Source organism: Agelaius phoeniceus, chromosome 14 (genome assembly GCF_051311805.1).
Source record: "Agelaius phoeniceus isolate bAgePho1 chromosome 14, bAgePho1.hap1, whole genome shotgun sequence".
NCBI lineage: Eukaryota > Metazoa > Chordata > Aves > Passeriformes > Icteridae > Agelaius > Agelaius phoeniceus.
In genome coordinates this window covers 13,911,457-13,934,797 of record NC_135278.1, presented here as the reverse complement: position 1 = coordinate 13,934,797, position 23,341 = coordinate 13,911,457, and the positions used below count along the sequence as shown (strand labels likewise).

Below are 23,341 nucleotides of genomic sequence, written 5' to 3'. Positions count from 1 at the left end.
GTGCCGGTGCCGGGATCAGTGTCCGTGCCGGGATCAGGGTTCGGTGTCGGGATCAGGGTCAGTGTCGGGATCAGGGTTCGGTGTCGGGATCAGGGTCGGTGTCGGTGCCAGGATCAGGATCGGTGCCGGAATCAGGGTCGGGGTCGGTGCCGGTACCGGTACCGGGCGGGAGGGCGCGCACAGGTGCGGCGCGGGGCGTGGCGGGCGTGGCGCGGGGTGGGCGGGGCAGCCCCGCGGGGCCCAATGAGCGCCGGGGCGGTGCCGCGCGCGGGGCGAGTTTCCCGCGGGCGGGGGGCGGGCGCCAATCAGGGCCGGGGCGGGGCAGCGCGCGGGGCCGGGACCGGCGCCCCGGGAGCGCCGCGCGAGGCGCGGGCCGAGCTCCGCTCGCTGCTCCCGGTCCCGGCGCGTCCCGGCACGGCGGGCATGCCCGCTGGCAGCGCCTAGAGGAGCGCCCCGCCGGCCCGGGAGGATGTCGGGGAGCGGCGGAGTGCTGCTGCCGCTGCTGGCGGCCGCGCTGCTCGGTGCCCCGGGGGCCGCGCAGCCGGCCGGGGAAGCCGCCTGCCGCCCGGTCCGCGCCGCCTTCCAGGTGCTGCAGCCCGGAGCCAAGTGGGTGCCCGAGAGCCCCGTGCCAGGTGAGAGCGCCTTCCCCGTGGTGTCCGGCCGGCCGTCGTTGTCTCACCGGGGCCGTTCGGGTGCGGGGCGAAGCGGCTGCAGTGCCTGGAGCCGGGGCTGCGGGCGGGGGTCGCCGTGCGGCTGCGGGACGCTGCGGAGCCCGGTGCGGGCTGCCCGCTCTCCCGCGGGGAGCTGCCTTCCCCCGGCGGCAGCGGCTGCCGCGTTCGGCGCCTCGGATGTGCGGATAACACGGAGCCGGTGATTACGTCGCGGCAATGGGAGCCCGCTGGAGAACGGGTCTTTATTGCGCTCGGTTTGTTCCGGAGGGTTTTTCACCCCGGGTGGCCGAGGTGAGCTCGGGCTGTCGGGCAGAGCCGCGGCGCTGCCGGAGGGACCAGCCCGCCCCGTCCTCGCTTGCCGCTGTCGGGGTCCGGTGCGCGGTCCCCGGCAGCTCGCGGTGTCCCCGCCGGCCAGCGGAGTCTCCGTGCGCCCGTCACGGCTCTGCAGGTCCCGGTTCCCCAGAGCCGCTTTCCTTTGCCCGAGGTGTGCCGGGGTCCGAGGCAATCCCGCCCTGTAGGGCTGCTCCGACAGCATCCAAACCCTCATCCCTCAACCCGCAGCTGCGGAGGATGGGGCTGGAGGGAGGCAGCGCGGCGCTCCCCGGGCTGTGCGGGAACCGTGCGGGGTGCGAGCCTGACGGGTCTGGGAGCGATGTTACTCTGCTCTGCAGTTCCCATTACAGGTGGCTGCCGGGTGGTACCGCACCAAACCTCACCACCTACCCCCTGCGAGGCTGCTTTCTCTACATATGCCTCGTTCCTATTTTAAAATGTAAGCGGAATACTTGAATTCTTTGCTTTTTAAAGGTTCTTTGCAGCTTTTTGGGGGCTAAGGAGTGTCGGTGGGCGGCTGTGTGCTGGTAGTGTGTGCACACAGACGGATCGGGTTGATGGCTGCGTTCCGGAGCCGCCTGAGAGCTCGGTGCTGCTGTGTTGGGCTCAACACGCAGCCGAGAACGCCTGCCCTGAAAAGCTTGTGATCAAAGTATGAAAAGGAAGAGATAACAGGCAAACGTGACAGGCAGGGGAGGTGCAATGAGATCATCGCCAGCGGTGCCTGCTTTTAATAACGATGTGTTGAGTTTGGTTTCTTGCATTCGGTGTCGCACAGGGGGTCCTTCAGCCGTGAGCTGCTGCAGCTCTGGAGAGGGAGCGAGGGGGAAATGGGGTGCCCAGAGCTGGCACTGCGAGGTGCTGTGGCTGCTGTAAATCCCAAGTCTTTTGGTCTGTAGGACTGTAGCAATGCCTCAGCTTATCAAGAGCTGTGAGAGATATGAGGAGAGTTTAGCTGTAAGTCCTGGTGAGAGTGTACCTTTCCTATCCCTCCCTGTCCTTACATTCTCTTCTCGTGTAAATTTCAACACTTAATGCTCCTTTCAGACCAGTGCAGGAGCAGCATCTCTTCTCCCTCTGTCCCACACGGCCTCAGTCTCCTGGTCAGTAAGGAAGTGGCACTGGAAATGCTTTCCAGTGAAATGTTTGCATGAGGAGTTGCAGGAAAGAGCTGCTCTTATCACCACTGAATTGACAAATTCTGTTTGTCAGAAGGAAGTTGTTTCTTTGAAAGCCAGTGAGATTCTTGCTTTGATTCCTAAGTAACTTTGCTGAGTGTGTTTTTGCACACTCCAGGGAGATGATGGAGGGGTGGGCAGGTTCCTGGAGAATGGCTCCCATTGTATTGAGGGGCTGCCGTGCTGCAATGGGATCAATCCTTCCCCAGAAAGCAGCAGCATCCCCTGGCCTGGCCTGGCTGTGATTGCAGTGGGTGTTTTTGCCCTGGTATCCTCCCTTCCCAGCAGGGTTCAAGTTGCTGGGGTTCCTCAGGTTCTCCCTGCCCTGTGAGCCCCAGGTGCATCCCTGATAGCCAGGAGGAGTAAGGAGCCCTGTGCTCTCTGCAGAGCCTGTGGGCAGCTGGATCAATACCTCCTAACAGGGCTGGTGTTTCAAGTGAATGCTTCCAGCTTGTTACAATGATAAAGTTCCCACATATCAAATCGAAAGTGGATTTTACATTTGCCTAAGTACATAAACTTGATCATAATTAAAGCAATGACTGCTTGTTTATACCTTGGATCTGGCCCATCTTGCATGACTCTGTGTGGTAATTACACTTCAGAGCACTTGCTTCTCCTAGTAGCAGCTGCATAAATCTCTGTAATAGGGAAACATCACTCAAGGATTTTTTTCCAGGCATCTGTTTATTACTTTTTTTTCCTTTCATACATCTGTCAATTAAAAAAAGTTTTGGAGTTCCCAGCCACAAATCACCATGGAATCAATTCTGAGAACCTTTCCCAATGGATCACACCACCCTGGAGAAACTATAGTTAAACAACTTATTTAAAAAGTGGATTTTCTTTTTTTTGACGTAATTGTTTCTGGAAGTCCCATTTTGCATTATGAGCAGTTGCTGCTGAAGGAGTAAGTAGTGGAAATGCTGCTGAGTTGCAGCACGCTCAGGAGAAATGTCCCACGGCTCAGTTTTACTGCATCAGCAGAGCGTGGGCTGAGGGACATGGGCACAGCAAGCTCCGTAGGAGAGCTCTGAAATAGACAGAGACCACACTTCTAATTTAAAGAAAAACCAAAAAAAAGGCAATTCTGTTAAATGGGAGGGAAGTGTGGTGCTCTTTCGTGAGCAGTGTTGATGTTCTGGGAGTAGCTGTGGGTGTGCACCAGGCACTGAGAAGCTCCTCTGGTCCTACAGCGTGGGGACCAGGATTGTGTCACTCTGGAGTGTGCTTTGGCCAGCTTAGAGGTGGGGAACAGCAAAGCCTGACTGCTGTCAGCTGTGGCTGGCTGTTCTGAGGAGTGGGAGGGTGTAATTCGTGGCACCACCTTGACTGGACCTGGATCAGAGATCTTGTGCTGGAGAGAGTGAAGGCAGGGTGATGGGAGAGTGCTTGTCCTGGGCTTTGATGAAGATGAGACTGAATGCCAGCTCCTGAGCCAGCCTGTGCTTCTGTGCTGGGGTAGCTTCGTGCTCAGTAATAATTAAATTCTCTTTTTGCTATGTTGCCTGTCTTGGTTTTCTTCCCCTATTTGTCTTTTCTCTGCATAATTTTTCCTATCTGTAAACAGCACCTTGAATTTCCATTTCTGCTGCTCTGTTTTTCTCTCCTCTCTGCCATTTGGGTTTCTCTGTATTGGTGGTGACAGGTAATTGGGCTGGGGCCTTGGGTAGAGGGGAAGGGGTGAGCTGGTGCCTTGGCAGGATGGGGACAGGGGATGGGTGCCTCTGCTCTGGAACAGTGGAAAAGTGAGGAATATTTATCTTGACAGAAATATCTGCTGGCAGGTCTGTTTTCCTTCTCCTGCAGCAAAGTGTTATTTCCAGCTTTTTGTTCATTTTCTTTGATGGAAGTAAATATGGATTCACCCTAAGAAAATAGGAGATTAACCTTTTGGAGTTGAGGTGTAATGCTTTACAAGTGGCTGGCTGAGCATGTCAAGCTTTCTTCTCTTTTTTTTTTTTTGGCAGCTGGTGTGTGCGAATGTGCAGTTTAAAAATTAAAAATCCCAACTCTTCCTGCTGAACTCAACGTACCTTTGCTCATGAGCTGGTTCCCTTTGTACTCCTGCTCTTTTATTCTGTTTTTCCTGAGTGGGACTAATGATGCTCCTCCCTGTGCAGCCTTTCCATTTAGCTTAGCACGGTGGTTTAAAAGCTTAGTTTACTAGATAATTGAGTTTTCTGTTCTTAATTATTTCAGGCCTGCAAGTTGCTCTCTTGATAGTTGAGAGCAGGAGCAGAACCCTAAAATTTAGTAACCTCCCCAGGCAGTGGTTTTATAGTGAGATCATTAATTTTATTTTTTTTTCCCAGGGGTTAACTTTAACAACATCCTGAACAGTGTTCTTCCTGGTCTTTGGAATGGCTGTGGGATGTGTGCATGTGACTGTAACAAATCTGTGTGGGGGGAGTGGGTGCCCAAAGTTAACTCCATTGATGACAGTGTTTGTACATTTGTTAGGAGGAAACTTTTACTCTGTAAAACCTATTTTTCACTGTAATGTCTTCTTTTAAAAGATGTGGTTTTATAGGGGGTTAGATTTGCATGAGAATCATCTGGCCAACATTGTAAGACCAGGGGAGGAATCCAGAGTCAGATGGTCTTGTGAAACACAAGATGGAATAGAAAATAAAGGATAATTAAGCAGTAATAAATATCCCATGTACTATGCATACTGTTCCAACTTAAATCACCTATTGAATGAGTTGGTTTATAATTTATATCTCTTTAATTAGGTTTATAAAGATCAGCATTAAATCTGGGTTCTAAACAGTTGCATTTCCTTTTCCTCCCCCTAGATGCCGAGCATTAAAAGGCACTGACAGATGTACAACCCCCTAATCACGTAATTTAAAAGGTTCTTAATAAAAAAGTATTGAAAAAGCTGGGGGAAAATCCACTATATTTAAATGTTGAGTCACTGCTTTTATCTATTTAAAGCATGACGCTGGTTGTAAAACAATTGGAGGAGGCAAATTGACCCAAACCAGCATATTTCTTGTGGGTAATAGTACCAAACTGGTGAGTGAAGAGGGTGGGAGGAACTCCTCTGACACTTGCAGACTGCAGAAGGTGAAGGTGCCGCTGCATGGAGTAGCAGAGCCCCCTCACGTGGGGAGGAGGCTGCAGGAATGTGGCCTTAAGCAGGGACAGGTTCTTATTTTGGCAATGCCTGGGGTAAGTTTGGGGGGAATGTTAATCTGATTTAAGCTGCCATTGGATCTGGGTGGGAAGGCAGCGTGCACAGCTTGCCTGCCTGTATCTGATGACAGGGCTGAAGCTATCCTGGGATGCTTAAAATCAAAGGAAAATCCTTCAGCCTTGTGAAGGAGTGCACAACTCCCCGTAGATGATCTTGAGGGTTTTTATTTTTGACATTTAATCCACTGAAATGATTTTCACTTCTGCTGTACTCACCACCTATCTGCGGGAATAATTGTACATCAAAGTCAAATGTAATGGTTTAAATTCGCTGCCACTAAAAATTCCCTGTCGGGAGGAGGAAGAGGCAGGGTGCTACTGAAATTAGTGCTGCTTTGGAGTTTATTTCTGTCAGCTGGGAGCCTATGCAAAATTGCTGGAGCATTTACACTGCTGCTCCCCAAGATGGCATAAATGGCTCGGTTCTGATGGAGCCTGATGCTCCTGCACCCATGGAAGGGGCTGCAGCCAGTGCCTGCTCAGCCGTGGGAGTTGGGTGTCAGAGGGTCAGGCTGCTGTGCTTGGCATCTCATCATCTCACTAATCTTGCCAAGATTGGTACGAGAGCATCCAAATGCAATTTAATAAAACGGTTGCAGTAATTTGAGGGACACTTTCTTTCTGAAAATGAGTTTGTAGTGATTTATAGCAAGGTTGTTTGCAAGGGCTGAGACTGGCATTACAAGGTGTAATGACTTGAAACTTTAAGAAAAAGGGGTTGTGTAGGTTGGGAGATAAAAACGGTCTTAACAGTGAAGGGCCATTAGGCAGTGGAATGGGCTTTGCTATCTCACAAGCCGGAGTAGGCTGGAGGTGTTTGTGTTAGATAAAATGCTCAGAGGGGGTGGATTGGGAGGCTGAGGTAGGATTTGATGACTCACAGGACCTTTTCCCGTGCATTTTTTTGGAGGCAGGAACGTGTGGCACCCTAATTCCTTTGCTGCTGGTGTCTGCTCCGTGGGCTTGCTGAGCGTTCCCAGGCGTCCCCGCATCCTTCGCGCGTGGCCTGCGAGCCCCTGGGGCTCCTGGGGGGCTGCAGCTGAGTGCAGGAGAGGCTCCTTCGAGCAATGGCATGAGTAAACCCCAAATACATTTGCAGGTCAAAAGCTTTGTCTCTGTTCCATCTGTGTCTGTGGGGCTGGGGTCGGCGGGGTGGGTTAGCGGCTCCTGGGGGACTGGCATTGAAACCTCCCGTCCCTGCTGCTGCTGGGGGATTTGGGGATGGAGTGTTTGAGCCAGCTCGCCATCTGGGAGAGCCATACACAGAAAAGAGCTGGCAGATGGGAGCCAGGCCCCCACTCCCTGTCCCTCTGTAGCAGCACTGTGCCAAGAAGGAGCTTGTCCCTGGTACCTTCCAAGAGCCTGCCCTGCCTGTGTTGTCCTGTTGTGTTTACCATGACGTTTCTTACTGTGTTAGTTGGCTGTCTCTGTAAAACCTTTGGAGCTGAGTTAATTCCCAGGCTTTTTCCTCCTCCTCTGTGATTGCTCTGATACAGCATGTGCCTGTCTTTTTACTGCACAAAAATAAAGATCCATTTAAGGGGAGAAGTTGGCTTAATTGGCTAAAAAGAAGGATGGGATGTGAGTAGATGACCTTGCTGCTTCCTATCCTTGGCTTTAACTTGCAGAGACCTCTTAATTGCCAACTCTCAGATTTTCTATATTGGTATTTCCATTAATCATGGAAGGATTTTTATTTCATAATTTGAAATGTGTCCTAATATAATAAATGTAGGAGGAAATAAGCTTTGTATTAAAAAGAAATTTATGGGTGTACTGTAGTGTTAAAGAGACCATGCTAAGCCTTCTCGTGGTGTAAATTGAGTTGGGTTTGACTTTAAAAAACCTCTTAAACCTCTTTTAACTTGCTGTTATACAACTGCTTCTCTCATTAATGCAGTATCTTGCTGTTACGTGGTTTTATGGTCCCTTTTATTTTTTCAATGCATGAAATACCTGTCGCTGTGCTCCTCTGGAGTGGGTGAGTTCACAAATCACTGAGGCTTGAGCTTGAGATGTTGGTGGTGCTGGTTCTGTGCCAGAGGGCTTGAGGAAGGAACTTGTTGGGCATCCTGCTTTGCAGAAGGGGAAACTGAGGCAGTGGGGAGTGATGGAGCCAGGATGGGGGTGTGGACCCTCTCTCCCTCTTTGCATGAGTTTTTTTTTTTCCAGCAGCGGGGTCTGCACTGGTTAAATCTCCTTCCCCCACATGCAATGCATGTTGTAGATGAAGTGTTTCATGTTCCTTTTCCCATGCTGTGCCAGGGAAGGGATGGGGCTGGAGGGAGGAGGATTTCTGCAGTCGCTGCTCCTGAGCCCTGACTGGTTTTCCCTTGGCACTGTGCATGGCTCTTCTTCAGGAGGCACATGATTGAACTGACATTAATATTAATCCTGTTCTTCTAGACTACACTTGCAAAAGTGACTTTTGACACTTTCTAGTAATTAGGGAGGGAGTGGATGTGGTAAAAGACTCTTGTGAAGGAGAAAAGACAGGAACCTGAAAGGAAGCATAATCCTTACAGAGCAAAGATGTAAATTACCAAAGTAGCTTTTACTGAGGAAAAACCCTCTATAACCAGCAGGAAGGCAGAGTGAGAGGTGTGAGGAGCCTTCACTCTCTCAGGGCTGTTGGTCACTGGCCTGGGACTGCTTCCCAGTCCAGGTTCCTGGCAGAGCTGAACCTAGCGGGGAACTGCTTTTTTTTGGGCATGATGCAGCTTGGGTGGCAGACAGAAAAATGTGGGTGCTGGCTATTCTCTGGCCCTGGATAGCCATTTTTAATGGCTGGTTTTTGCTGTTTGAGTTTCTAAGAGCAGCATCAGATTAGATGTGTTTTGCATAAGGAGAGCTGTTTGCTTTGATACGAGCTTGTTGCTCTGCTTGTGTGTTTGGGGCCTCAGTTTGCTCTTAAAAGTTGATGGAAGATGGGGCCTTTTATTGCTGCTACTTCCAGCTCTTCTGTTTCATCTTCTCTTGTCTGAGCCTAGAAAGATTTCTATTTTCTTCCCCAGATTTTGTTTTTAGCTAACAACACTTCTCTTGAAGTTGTCTACTTTCCCTATGAATAAATGCTTTGGGAATGTCAAAAAAAGAAGTTGAGTATCACTGAGCAGTGCTGGAGATTCCAGAGCAAGTGGTGTCCCTCTGGCCTTTGTCCCTTGGCTATTGTCCCATCCTGCTGAATGAGTGAAGGCGCTGCTGAAGAGGCTCTTGCCTTGTGCAGTGCTCAGAGCATCCCTCAGGATCTGTCCCTCTGCACTGGGACAGCCACCAGTGAAGCAATTTGTGCTTTGCCTGTTGCAATGGAGGAAGGATTGCATGGGGACATTGATGTACAATTTAAAAGACAACTAAAAAGCCAAGTAAATCATTATAGTTGTGTCCTTCTGCTATAACTGTTGTTGCTGGGGATACAATAGGGTAGAAATTGCAGGCAAATAGCACTGTTACTTCCAAATTACTTCAAGTCTTTATGCAAATCACAAGCCTATCCTCCTTGATGTACTCCATCCATTGCTCTATTCACTGTAAATCCACAGCCTCAAATCCTGTCTCTGTTTTACAGCTCCCACTCCACCTTTCCTGCCCTCACTGACTCCTCCCTGCAGTGGGCAGACAGGGGACAGCAGGGTGAGGCTGGGATCGCCCTGCTTGGCACTGGCACATCAGTGCTTGGGGTGTGTGGGAGCTGGAGCAGGCACAGCTCTCAGGAGCCACTGCTCAGCAATCTGGGCTCTGCCTTACCCACCCTTCCCTTTGGCCAAGCTGCTTGCTCAGGACAAATGCCAGAAATGCCATCAATTTGCCCAAGCAGTAATTGCTGGCCACGGTGATGCTTGGAGTCGGTTTCCTCTCCTAATGTGAATTGTGTGTTTCTCCTGTGCCTCTGCAGGGACTGATCTGCAGGTCTGTGTCCCCAAGGGCTCCACGTGCTGCACGAGGAAGATGGAGGAGAAGTACCAGGCAGCTGCACGGCTGAACATGGAGCAGCTGCTGCAGTCTGCCAGCATGGAGCTGAAATTCCTGGTCATCCAGAATGCTGCTGTCTTCCAAGGTGAGCTCTGGTATTTTTGGGGTCCCCAGGACAAAGCAGGAATTGATGGATCTGACTCCATGTTCTTAGAAGGCTAATTTATTATTATACATTACTATATTATATTAAAGAATGCTGTACTGAAACTATACTGAAGAATGGAGAAAGGATGCAGCAGAAGGCTTAACAAGATACTAATAAAAAACTGGTGACCAACTTCTGAGTCTGACACCTGATGGTGATTGGTCATTAAGTAAAAGCAATTCACATGAAGCCAATCAAACGTGCACCTGTTGGTAAACAATCTCCAGACCACATTCCACAGCAGCAAAACACAGGAGGAGCAAATCAGATAATTATTGTTTTCATTTTTCTGTGAGGCCTCTCAGCTTCCCAGGAGAAGAAATCCTGGTGAAGGGGTTTTTCAGAAAATATGACAGTGAGCATTGGGGGTGCTCCAGTCCCCTGCAGGAGGAGGCAGCATTTCTGCTCCTCTTCCTCAGCACTGGGCAATTGGAAGTGCAAGTGGCTGGGAGCTTTCTGTTTGCTTGTTTTCATGTGTTTGTAGATATTGTATATGCTTGTTTATGATTAGGAATATACCTGGTTTGCTGTATGGTTGCTCTGCAGGGCTTGTCTTAAATATTCCTGCAGCTTTAAGGATGAATGGAAATTTAAAGGCTAAACTTCTTGAGGTACAAATTAAAAAAAAAAAAAAAAAACCCAAAAATCCAACCTTTCCAAGCATTAAAATTTCTGTGCAAGTATTGAAGTATTGTCTGGTCTGACTCTGTCAGTCCCAAAATATGGGCTGCAGTGAGGTGATCTGGTTGTCAGGTCAGTGTAATGCTTGGTGAGATCTGCCTCAGCTGTGTGTATTTTTCTTGTTATCCACTGCACAACAAAGTTGGTTATTCTGTGGGAAAGGTGGCAGAGGCTGCTGGTTCCCAAATGTGCTCCCTGCTGCCCCATGGGGTATTTGAGTATTGGTGCCCCTGTGCTCTGCTGTCTGGGGCAGCTCTCTTTCTAGTGATAATATGATGGTTTTGTTTGTTTGCTTGGGTTTTTTTGCAAAATGGATCTTTAGATATTTTTTTTAGTGTTGATACACACTAGTTTGTGCCACTTAAATCTGCAATAATTTTTTTAGGGCCTCATGGTTAATGTGCAGTGAAATGATTGCTTATTTGTTGAGTGCTGTCCTATTGAGGTTCCATCATTCTGTATTAATGGTGTTTTTGCCTGTATTTAAAAAAGAAGTCATGGGCAACCAAGCGTTTTTTCCTTCATGATGATATTTTTGCAGAATAATTGATTTATTTTTGTTTATGCCTCACTAATAGCAAGACCCAAGACCTGCTGAAGCCTGTGGGATCAGGGCAGAGTTCTGTTCTGGGCCACAACGGACTGATGAAGTTTAATATGTTGTTTTTCTCAATGTAAGATCAAATGAATTGCTGAGGAGATAACAGCACATTTTTCCCCCCCAGTAATTCTTAATGCAGTTACCATTAAGATCCAATTCTAATAACCTGAATGGAGTAAAAGTAATGAAAGATTGGTTTCCTAGGCATTGGAGATGTGGACCAGCTTCAGAAATGGTGAATAACCTGGGTGGAATACAGACTAAACTGTGCCTCCTTCCTTCCCATTTGACAGAAACTGCAGCATTAGTTTTTATTAGTTTTTATTGTTATTTTTTAGTTATCTATTTATATTGTTATTTATTAGTTTTTATTGTGTGTGGGAATGACACCCTGTGGAACTGCAGGTTGTGCCCAGCAGTTGGGTGCTCTGGCTCTGAACTTTCTGGAGAGAGTTGAATCCTTTGCTTAGATTTTATTATCCCCCCCCCCTTTTTTTTTTTTTTTTTTTAACTGTTATTTCTACCCTGGCCCAGGGACCTGTGCAGGGGTTTTGAAGCTGAAGTTATTCTGAGAAACCCTGGCATATGGAATTGCCATTCTTGATGGTGGGGAAGAAAAGCATTTAATTGAACATTTTCTGACCACTTCTGCTTATTAAAAAAGCTCTAAAGTGACTAAAAATAGTTTGCAATCCTGTTGCAGAGGAGGAATTCCTAGCTGGAACCATTGAGGAGCTCACTTTAATTATCTTGTATAAAGTGTTTTGGACTTGGAAGGACGATTCATTAGACTTTGAACACCATTTACTTTTGTTATCTTGAAAATTAGTCTGGAAGTTTGCAGAAGAGCACTTTTTAAAATAGGTTGGTCTTTTGATTGCTGCTTGCTTAAGAGCATTTTGATGGCTGCAATGCCAGAGGCTGTTCCAGCTGTAGGAATTGTGCAGGATGCCCCTGGCAGGGCACCACTGGGGGATGCTGGAGTGAGCAGGGAGGAGGAGCCCCAGTGGCCCCTGAGCATCTCCTGCAGTCCTGGGGGCAGACTCCCTGTGGCTCTGGGAGAGCTGGAAGCAATGCCAACTCTGAGATGTGCTCTGGCAGGGAAAAGAGCTCCCGATGTGGCTTTGGGTCAGACCCCTAGTCTGGGGACCCAGTGCAGAGGATGGGTAATTGCATCTCTCTCCAGAGAGGGGAAATGTGTTGGTATGGAAACACAGCTCAACCACTCATATTAAAAACACAAATGTGAAACCCTTCAGAGTTAATTTCAATATCTTTACCCTGGCATCTAAAGGGACTGCTAGTCTGACAAGCAGAATCTCACCCAGATGTTATTATTTTGCACCAAATTTAATTTCTTCCTGCTGAAGGTAGAGCAGCATCTCTGGTGATAAAGATCAAGGGAAATTGTCTGGCATTTACAGGAAATCTCATCCAGGCCTATCTGTTACAATGTTCACTTAGGAAAGTTTATTAGATTATTAGTTTTAGACCCTTGGGCTTCTTCTTTATTGCAGTTAAGAAGGAAAAATCCCAACCAAAAAAATCCTCTCTTCACTAAATTTAAATGGTACAATTAGCTCCTGGTCTTATCTCGGAGGCATTTTTTAAAATTATGAAGATGATTTAAGTAGTGATTTAATCTTTTGGAAACTTGCTGTGTTTGACAGTTAAAGTGGATTGTGGCTGCCTTGACTGCAGTTAAATCTTACTCCAGGATTTTTTTTTGTGGGCAGTTTTTTTGCTTTTCCTTGGTGTATCCATGCTGGTACCTCCTGGTTGGGGTTCTCAGCTCTGAAGCTGGGATGAACCCATCACCTCAGAACTGCTCGTGTTTTTGTCATGTGTATTGCTGAATGTTCTCATCCAAACTAACCAGTAGTTTGTGCAACTCAGCTGCTGGAGGGAATGGTGAGAACCTTGCCTTTGATTTGCTTTCCCCCTCTTTTTCTTCTGATGTTTCATCTTTGCTTTTTTCAGTGAGGGAATTTCTGGCCCTGCCACCATCTAGTCTTTTCCTATTGAAACAATGACAACAAAAAAACCACTTCAATGAATTATTTTGATTTCCTAAACATTAGATCTGAATGGCTCAACTTTGTGAAAAGTAAACTTGAGCAGGAAAATACCAGTGTGGTGGTTCTTCATGTCCCCTTCCTCTCACTGAAGAGCTCTGTTCCCTGGGGTTGGCTTGTGTGTCTGTTTATCAGCCTGATTCCTCCTGCTTCCCAAGATTGGGAATTTGCTTTTGAACGGTCACTTGATTTCTTGTCCTGCATATTGGCCACATTGCTCTGTGGATAACAGAAACTTAAAGCTTTAGCAGCTGCTCACCTGCAGCTTTTGTGGTACATTCCTACCAGTACTCTGTTCAAGGGAAAAGGTACTTGAAAAAGGGGGAAGATGGTAACACAATTTAGCACAGAAGGACCTGTGAGAGAAGGGGAACATCTGCACCCATTCTTGGTGTCAGATTTCCTGGTAATCTCCCCTTCCATCGAGTGAGAACAGCAGCAGGAACAGGAGAGGAGCTGACTGTGAGGGGCTGCTTCTGCACAGAGAGCTCCTGGAGAGAGCTGTTCCAGTATTTTAAGTGATGGCTCAAATAAGTGAACAGCAGGATCTGGTGCTGCCTCTCTGCAGCCCCTTCTGCTGGTGCCAGCCCTATCCTGGAGGGATTTTCCACATGGTGCCAACACAGAGCTGCTGGGTGTGTCAGTGGCTCTGGGATCCCCCAGCAGTGGTGTAAATCGTGAGACACAAAGTGTGGCTGTTCCTGACCCTGAACTGGGCTGCCCCAGTGCTTGTGTGGGGGCAGAATTTGCGTCCATCCACTTCCCAAAGAGCTCCTGTGGGGCTGCGCTGCTGCTGGAGCTTTGGGAATGTGGTGGATGGGGGGAAGGTTAGGAGTGCAGTAACCCAAAATGGAAAAGTTGCCTGGGATGCTGCAGTGGGGGCCCCCTTGGTGGAGACCTGGAGGGGTAAATGAAGATCTGGTCTGTTCCCTCAAAGCCAGTGGCATCTTCCCTTCTGCAGCTGGAAAATAACAAAAGCTGTGTCGGGGGAAACTTGCGGGGGCTACAGAGATTTGAGGGGCTTGTGGGATGTGTGCTTCACAGTGGTTTCTAGGAAGGCCATAATAAATCAACACCAAAAAACCTGCCTGTACATGTTTATTTTCTTATTCTTGGGAGAATCCTGTTCCTTTTCTCCTCTGGATAGGGCCCTTGGTAGTTCTGGCAGAGCAGCTGCTGTGGGGAGGGTGTCAATTCATCTCTCCTTGTGTGCTGTGGTAGGATAAAGGCAGAGCTGTAACTCTTAGTCCTACCAGGCAGCTCTGAAGGCTGTAAATCCTCCATTAGGCATAAATGCAGCCATTTTGGTTATTTATAGTTATTTACACTGTCCATTCATATCTGTCAGGAATGAAGGCAGTTCTGACATTGCAAGCTTCTATCAGGTTATCCTTAATCAGTTTAGAGGCACCTAAGCCACAAATATATCAAATAGCCAATCCTAATGTTGGAGTCCTCTAAAGTATGACTGAATTATTTATTTTGTTATGATGAAAATGTCTGGGCTTTATTGGGTTTTCTTTGAAGAACTTGATTCTGCTTGAAGTCTGGAAGATAAAAGATTAGCGATTGTCTCTCCAAGTTTCTTATTCCAAATCCTTCAAGGCTTTTCATTTTTCAAGAGCCTGTGTTACTATGTTAGAGTCAAGGTGAGGGAGCTGAGATTTCTTTTATTCTATTAAAGAGGTTTAAGTGTATAAAGAATTTTATCTTTACTAATTATGCCTTGCACAGGTAAATCCAAGATACACGTAGCAATTAGGTGAGAAGAGATTGGGCTGTGTGATGGGAGCTTTTGCACATTAAGCACCATTGATAACCAGCACTGCCCAGCAGAGCTTGTCTCATCATTTGGAATAGTTTAATACTCCAGGGTCTTTAAGCCAATTAAGTTTTGATAATTCAGGAAGGTTTTTCAGGTGTTGGTGGTAGGGAGAGCCTTGGGTGGACTTCAGCCCTGCATTGTTGCCCGTGGTGTGTTGGGGAGGGAGGAGGTGATATGGGGCAGGTGGGAGAAGTCTCTGCCTTGGAAAGTCAATAACTGTTTGTGAATGTGGAGGTGAGAGGTGCTGGGACTGGGGAGATGTGACCAGCAGGGTACAGCTGTGCTGTGAGGATGGGCTTGGCTGTCTAACCAGTGTGCAGGGCTGCTCAGCTTTCCTAAACAGGAGGAAAGTGATTGAAATTAACTGAATAAATGTATAAAGTGATGCTCAGCATGACTTGAAAGTATCCTGAGTGGGGTGGTTAGTTTAGTAGCTTCAGGTGAAAAGTGCATGTGAAAATGTCAACTCCTGCTTGTGGGCTTGTATAATACTAAGCTGACATTTTAGAGTGGACTCAAAAGAATGAATCCTTTTTTTGGAAGAGAATATTAAAGCTCTTATTAGACTTTACAAGTAAATAAGGTCAGAAAACAGATCTCTGTATCATCTTAGCATTCCTCTTTCTAATGAGTCCTCTGCTAACTGGAGTCTTGCTGGACCCTTCTGTGATGCACCTGTCTCCACTGTGGCCCTTCTCTGGAAAAGCTTTTTAATTTGTTGTTGCTTTAATATTATCTTTTTTTAATAACTTGAATTTCAAATAGGAATTGTCTCGCTGGGTCAATTCAGGCTGGTGTTCTGCCTTTGGTGGAGCTTCCTGCCAGATGCTTTGGATGCACAAAGTTTGTAGTGGAAAACTGTGGTGATACATTTACCAGGTCAAAAATGATGCTCTAAACCAATGATTACGGGTAGGTGGAAATAATGTCTGCATAATGAGAGATCTCTGGTTGTCAGAATTGGTCTAGGGAGGTAATGTTTCCTTTCAAATAACCAGAACTTATTGTTCATAAATCACAGTTAATCTGTTTATTACACCAGCACACGAAGCTGGAAGTCTGGAGTGTGCCATAATGCTTAGCTTTAGGAGCAGAGCTGTAATAGTAGCAGCAATTTCAAATGATTTGAAATTGGGGGATCAGCAAAATGCAGGAGTTTGTGGAGGCTCTGGGCATTAAAAATGACTGCTGAGGATTGATGAGTTTCTTTAACAAATTGTAAAATCCATCATGCAGGAGTTAGGGCATGAAACTGCCCTCCTGAGCCACATAAACCATGGCTCTGGAAGAACTGCATGACAGTGCATGCTACCGGGAAGGGATATTTTGAAAGATGTTTGGTTTTGCTTTTGTTTCTTCCTCTCATTGCCTGAAGTTTCACTGCCAGCTCAGCACTGGCATGCAGCATATGGGGCTCTGGGGGTGCTGAATGGGTCCTCCCTCAGAGGAACCTCTCATGATGCTGAGCCTGAGGTGTGGGGCTCCCTCCTGCCTCAGCCCGTACCACAGTGCTCCCATTTCCCACGATTTCCCAAAATCCTGGTGCATCTTGGACAGCCCTGCTCATAGTGGAGAACTTGGCATGTCTCTGGGGTGTCTCCTTGCAGGAGGGACCTCGTTGGCTTTGGCTGCTGTTTCCCTGCATCCCCCCTGAGCTGTGCAATGCATCCCCTCACCCATGGCCTCCCATGCTCCCACCTGCATTTCCGTGCATCTGTTTGTTGACTGCTGCAGGAAGATTCTGTGTTATGCCCTTTGCAGAGAGTTAGCAGCATGAGTTAGCATGCCCTCTGGCATGTCCACAGAACACCAAATTGTGTGGTAGGAGACACCCCTGGCCCCCCAGCCCTTGCTTTTGGTGCCTTCATGGCTTGAGGGGTGCAGCAGTGGGGAGCTGTGTGTGGTTGAGCTCCCTCCCTGCATCAGCCTCTGTTTCTGCCCTGCAATTAAACCCTGCTGACGTCCTTCCCCTCTTGGGTGAAATGAGGCTTGGAGGTTAATAAGGGGCTTTTTGTAACTGCCTGTGTGCTGCTTCAGCAGTTTTTAAGCATGGCACTTGGTGTCTGGGCCCAGGGCCCCCAGTTCAGGGTGTGTGGGGAGCTCCTGGATGTCTGTGCCTTCTGCTGCTGGGGGCTGTCCCCTGCCAGCTCTGCTGCTGCTTTTGTGCTGTGGACGGGGCTGGTGCTTTCCTCCTCCTGGGGGGTGAGGGAGGAATTGGCTGTGTGCACCTGGGGCTGCTCCCTGCCATGAACGCTGCAGCCCCACAGGGAACGCAGACCTGGATGGGGAGGGTCTGGCCCTGCAGGAGGAGCTCGGCCTTGCTGGGGTACCCGTGGCACCTCATGCAGCTTCTCCAGTCTGGCCCTGCAGGAGGAGCTCGGCCTTGCTGGGGTACCCGTGGCCCCTCATGCAGCTTCTCCAGTCTGGCCCTGCAGGAGGAGCTCGGCCTTGCTGGGGTACCCGTGGCCCCTCATGCACCTTCTCCACGTCCGTGTGGTGGTGCTGCCTCTGTCCCATCTCTGAACCATGCTCTGCCTGCACTCCCTGCCTGAGCTGTGAGACAGCAGGGAGAGAGGGCTCCCTGTTCCTCCACATCTCCTGCTTCCACAAGTGGCTGTTTGCTGTAATTACCTTCTGAGCTCCAAGTTATCATCTTTTGATAGTTCAAGTACTAACGTTCTTTAAATGCCTCCCAACGCTATAAAGCAGTCAAAAGACATCTCTTTAGCTTGCAGTAAGGTGATATAAATGTCATGTTACCCTTGAATGTGGTATTTATAGAACTGCTTGGTGCTGTTGAATATTTGTGTTTTATCCTTTGTAGTTCCAGTACAGAAATGGGCACAGCAGCATCTTCCATCACTTGTCCTGCAAGGATATATAGAGGCATTCTCGTCCTGCAAAGTGCTTAAAATGCAAACAAGAGCTCGTTTGTGTTTGCTGGGGAGGGAAGGGGGAAGGAAGCCAGCACCTAGCAATAAAGACAGGGGCTGTCTCTGTAACGAAAACATTTTGCTAGATTGTCATCTGCTTCACTTTTAAAGCAGCAATAAGATACAGTGATAAAATGGCCAATGGTGCATTTCATCTGAGGGAAATGAACTCTTGCTGAGCCAATTAAACTGTCAATACACTGTGGTTTCACGTTCCCCTGAGCAGACTGGGTCACCTCAGGTGTGTTACTCACTCTGACTTCACCACTGATGTGAAATCAATTTTAGCAATTTATAATCTTTCATTCTACTGTGAAAGTATATTAATCTGTGAAAAACACCACTCAGACAGTGAGGACAGATGACAGCTTTCCTCAGGAGTGTGTGTGGCTGGCAATGCCTCCTGGATTATCTGGTGCATGCAAAAGTGTAACTTTTGGACACTCTGAAGGCACTGACAATCCAGTTTTCAAGTGTGGGTTTTATACTTAAAATGTTCAAAAAAAATCATAGCAGTGCCTTGGTCAAACTTTCCACTACTCATGTGAAATTGAGTAGTTTGAAATTGGCATTATTCCCTTAGCCCAGAAGAGGCAGAGCTCTCCACTTTGCTTTTGGTATCAAAGAGGTGCTTGTGGCAGATTTATTACTGCTCACTAGAAAGTAAAGCAGGTATGTCTGGCGTGGATGGTGGAGAGATGCTGAGGGATGTGGGATCTTCTGTGCTTGTTTCTCAAACAGTATATTTGAGTTTAGGTTTTTCTCCTGCAGCTGTGAAGGGGATGCAGGCTGCACTGTGGAAAGCAGAATTACCTGGAGGAGTCCCTTCCATCCAGGCCCACTGGGACATGCAGTACCTGTTGCTGTGTGTGCTTGCAGCCCTCAGAGTGCAGCTGTCATAGGAATCATGGAATCATTTAGGTTGGAAAAGACCTTTAAGCTCATTGAATCCAGCCCTTAAGCCAGCACTGCCAGGCCCACCACTAACCCTTGTCCCCAAGTGCCACATCCATGTGGATTTTGAACACTTCCAGAGAGTGCTGGATGGAATCTGTGATTGCTGGGGTGTGCACAGTGGCTGGGCTTATTTAGGTGCTCTTGATGGGTGCTGGATTGTGTCCTGTGCCACACTGGCTGCTCAGAGAAGCACATCTGGGTTTGTGTGTGGCAGCCAGGGACGCACAGGAGATGAGGGAAAGTTCTGATGTGTGAAAGTAAAGCTATTTGCATGAAGGATTGCATTTAGGAATTAATGCATCTTCTGAAGTATTGCATTTAGGAATTAATGCATCTTCTATGGCAGATTACATGTGGGAAGCACTGCATGTTTAATCTGCTACTATTTAAAAAAAAACCCCAAAACTTAATTGGAAAGAAATCATCTGAATGTGTTCTTGGGAGAAAAAATCCCCACAAACCTGTTGCTTAGCAAGTGAAGATTAAAAAAACCAACCCTCTGAGACAAGGCAAAACAAAGAGCAGTGTAGATCAATTGCAAATGAATTCTTTTGCTGATTAGCTCTTCCCAAATTTGTCATCTTCAAGTAAAAAAATCTATGACTGAGTGCCATAAAGAAGCAATTTTAAAAGCAGTAGAGAACCGTAAGGCTGTGTCTCTAGGATTACAGCTCACAGCTTTGGCACTCACTCCTTTTGAAGGAAATTGGTGAGTAACAGATTGCAGTAATGCAGTGTATTTGTATTGGTCAAATTCCTATTATGATCACAGTGAAAAATGATGTTCCTTTTTCTAGGGAAAGGAAATTAAATAGGCCTACTAATCTATGTAAGGAGATTGGTTTACATTAAAAGGAGGAAAGAATGTGAAGACTAATCAGATCAATGCATACTCTCTTATCTATCTCATTAAAAAAATAAAATCAGATTGCTACTGAATTTCTGAGGAATTATATTGAAATGACACACATGCTTTTACTGCCTTTTAATTATGAAATTATTTCAATCTGCTTGAGTCTGCCATGAAAGTGGGCTATCAACTGTTCTTAAATATTGGCTCATAAATTCAAAATAGTTCTTTAAATGGAAGCAAATAGCATCCCTGGTCCTTCAGCTGAGAATGCCAGCCCAGATCATGACAGGGTCAGAGCTCCCATTTGTCCTGTGGAAATCTGTGCTGGTTGATTTAGGTGCACAGCTTCCCTCTGGATGAGGCTTTTAAGGTTGTTTTTTATGCTGTCAGGGGAGTGCTTGCTCTGCAGTGTCCAGCTGCACAGCCACGATCCCCCTCCTTGTGAGACCTGTGGGAATGGTGGGTGCTCACTGAGAGCTGGGGGGTGGCCTCGGGGATTGTCACCTGTGATTGTGTCAGGCATTGTCCCCCCTCAGCGGGGCTGGGGGGGCTCTGCAGCTAAGCCTCCTCTTGTGCAGATAAGACATTAAAAAAACCCAAAAACCAGAGTGTTGTCTAAAGAGAAAAATGACAAGAAGAGTGCTGAATCTCTTGCACAGCATTTCTGCTTCCAGCAAACACTTCAGTCACAGGGAGCTGGCCTCTGTTCAGATGTCAGTGAGACACATTGAAAACTCGGACTTTGTTTTGGCTGAGGAAACCCAGGAGCCCAGCAGTGGACAGTGAATAGTTGTGCTCAGCTTCTTGTGGAGCAGGGGAGGGCTGGTGACCTTTCTGTCTCTGCAAAGGGCTCTGTGGTGGCAGGATGGTGTTGGACTGGTGCAATATGACATGAAATGAACGACAGTCACATGCTGAGATGTCCAAGGCAAAAAAGGCACATTTAATTCCTGATATTTACAGAATTCCAAAGGTGACCATGGACTGGAGGATGAAATTGCCACCTCTCCAACCACACTGGTCAAACCAACTGCCCATCAATTCTTTCCCACTGACTGCCCTCAGGGCAGTGTTATCTTTTTATGCTAAAAACTACGTGTACTTTATTTACAATAATTCTCCAATACCTATCATCCATGTTAGACAGTCTGTCTCTACTCCAAACTAATCCAGACCTGCCACCATCACAGCAGAAGATGGAGGACAAGAAGGAGGAGGACAGAACACGCCCAGATTCCTCCATCTTGCTTCTTGAACCCCCATCCTAAAAACCCCTAAATTCTACTTTTCCACCCTGTGGCAAATTCACTACCATTCTATTCAAACCCTCATGGCTTGTAACTCATCACACAAAGTTGGTAATTGTTTCCATGGGTTAGAATGGAAGGCACAGGTGTCCTTGACTCAGTGCCAAGGTCTCTGAGCCCCCTGCCAGGGTCTCGAGTCCTCCAGAGCAGCCAGAGGAATGTCCTGGTTCTTACACTTGGTGAGCTGTGTGCTGGAATTCACCCTCTGTAGAAGTGAGGGACAGCAGGAGGGGGATGTAGGAGCGTTGGGACAGATGGAGATGAGACATCTCTGCAGCCAGGCTGTGGAACTTGGGGTTTATTGCAAAGGGCCTGGGTGCAGGGCCCTGCTGGGAGCTGCCAGCCACAGCTCAGAGCAGGCCTGAGAGAAGTAAAGACAGTGGTACACAGAGGATGAGAGAGAGAGAGGATAAGAGGGTAAGAGAGTGAGGTTCCCATTACAACATAAAAAATCATCTTCTGTGTTGAATATTCTAATTCTCACTAACCAATCTAGTACAAGATACAAATACTATAGCATTTACATACAGCCTGTAAGAATCATTACATTACCATACTGTGTTACATTTTAAACCCTAAAAACTCCTCTTTGGTCCCCTTCTTCCAAGCTAGTAGGGTCTGCTCTGACCCTGGGGCCTGTCTGCAAGCAGAGGGTGTTGTTCCATCAAAAGGGGATTACCTTCAGCTGGCCATGCCATTGTTTTCCAGTTGTTCAGTAAACTGAGGTATCTCAAAGCTTGCTTTCATTTCAATCTCACTTATAAGTTCTATATTCTCAAAGTCTTTTGCCAGGCAATCATATTTCTATGTTTATGATATAAACATATGCTTATCTTTTGACAGGCAATAATATTTATATGTTTATCATATTTATATGTTTCACCTTGCCCAGCAGGGGGATGGTGGTGTGCTGCTGGGGCATGGCCTGAACTCTGTCAGGCTCTGCAGGAGCCTGCAGGAACAGCCCAGCACCTCCTGGCTTGCTGTGGGCTCACAGCTGCCCAGCTGTGCTGGGTTCCTCGGGGGTGGCCCCCAGGATGGGGCTGAGGTGCTGCTGGCACTGCAGGGACTGGGGGTGACGCTGCTGCTGCAGCTCCTGTGAGGCTGCAGGGCTGCAAGGAAGGGGGTGCCTGCATTCAGGGGGGCAGCCTTGAGAAGGGGGAAGGATCTGCCTTGAAAAGCACCGACGGAGCCTTCGCTGTCCTTGGGAATGAGCTTTGTGGTTTCTGAAGAAAGACTAAAGGTGTGCTTCCATATTGAGCAGCTCTTCTGTGTTGGTTGAGAGATGGCACTTGTATGTTGGAATTTGCAGCAGCTTTAAAGCTGGAGGTGATAAGTTACTTTTTCTCCCTTCTTGCTTTGTTCATAGATTGTTTGTTTAGAGAATCATCTGGAAATTATATTGTTAACCTTGTACATCACATTTTGCTACCAGTGAGGAGTAAACAATGTGTTTGACATTTGAAGAAATGGTTCATTTTCTAAGGGATGTGATTCAGAATCTGCTTCTGGAAGTAATGGACAGTATAATGCTATTTTTTTACTAGGTTGCATAGATTTTTACCTTTAAGATGCTCTATAAAGTGCACTGCATTACCAGTGTTAAATAAAAGCAAATGCTTCACATCAAATGAGAAGGCAGTGTTTGAACTGGAGAGAGGTTGGAACCTATTTCTTTGTCTAGCTTGTGATGCTTCATTGTGACATAAGCATGAAAAATAATTAGACTCACTAGTAGGTAAATATTTGGTCCTGAAATGCATCTGGAAGATGCAGAGCTGGAAGTAAGTAACCTCTCCAGATGCATGTTGATCCTCCTGGACTCATCTCACACCAACAGCTAGATCACAAAATTGTGTCCAGAAAACTGTATTGGGACATCATTGAGGGTGAAAAATTTATAGAGATTATGAACAAACCGGGCAATCTCTGCAACCTCAATTTGGTTTTTTGTGCATTGGAGTACAGCCTTTAATTATAGCTTCATGTGTTTTCCCATAAGCTTCTTCCCTTGTGTAAAGGCACTGGATGAATGTCCCTTAATGAGTTGTTTTCTTTCTCCTTGTTGTTTGATGTCTATTTTTGAATGCTTTAAAATGACACCTAAAGATAGAATTCTTCAAAATTTTCAGTTGCATGTGAGTACTTTATTGTTGTCCTGCTTCATATGCTCACCACTGACCAGTAGCACATTTCATTCACAGGTAGAAAAAATAGAATTCAGAAGGACCCTAATGAAGACCTTTTAAGTTTGTGTTCACTGTAGTGTAACAATGGATATTCAAGTTTTAGGTCTTGGATTCAGCTTCTTTGGCTAAAGCTGCCTTTTACAGCACACGCTTTTGGTCCTCTGAAACTGGCAAGGCAAAGAGCTGGAGGGGCAGTGTCCAGCTTTGAGTCCTTCCACTTGGTCTTCAACTTAATAAAAAGAAGCATTAATGCACCAGGCCCTGGGCTCTCTTTTAAAAAGTGGGAGCTTTCAAGGTTGTTAATAAAAAAAAAAAATTCAACTCTTATTCTATCTCCCGCTCTCATGACAAAAATGATTTGCATCTGGGTGTGTTTCTGAAGATACAGCAAAAATGCACCAAACTCGACCACAC

At 47.1% G+C, this 23,341-nt stretch overlaps 1 protein-coding gene across 2 annotated transcripts in view; it reads left to right on the top strand.

Annotated features, from left to right (window-relative positions):
* Positions 1-306: 306 nt before the first annotated feature.
* GPC3 (glypican 3) overlaps positions 307-23,341 on the top strand; it is a 141,162-nt gene continuing 118,127 nt past the window's right edge. Inside the window, exons 1-2 of one of the 2 annotated variants that reach the window (XM_077185984.1) lie at positions 307-632; positions 9,282-9,443. In XM_077185984.1, coding sequence (XP_077042099.1) covers positions 470-632; positions 9,282-9,443 — 325 coding nt within the window. In that variant the 5' untranslated portion in view covers positions 307-469. Of the gene's footprint in view, positions 633-6,327; positions 6,486-9,281; positions 9,444-23,341 lie in introns of those variants that run through there. The other variant, XM_077185985.1, reaches the window with a different exon arrangement.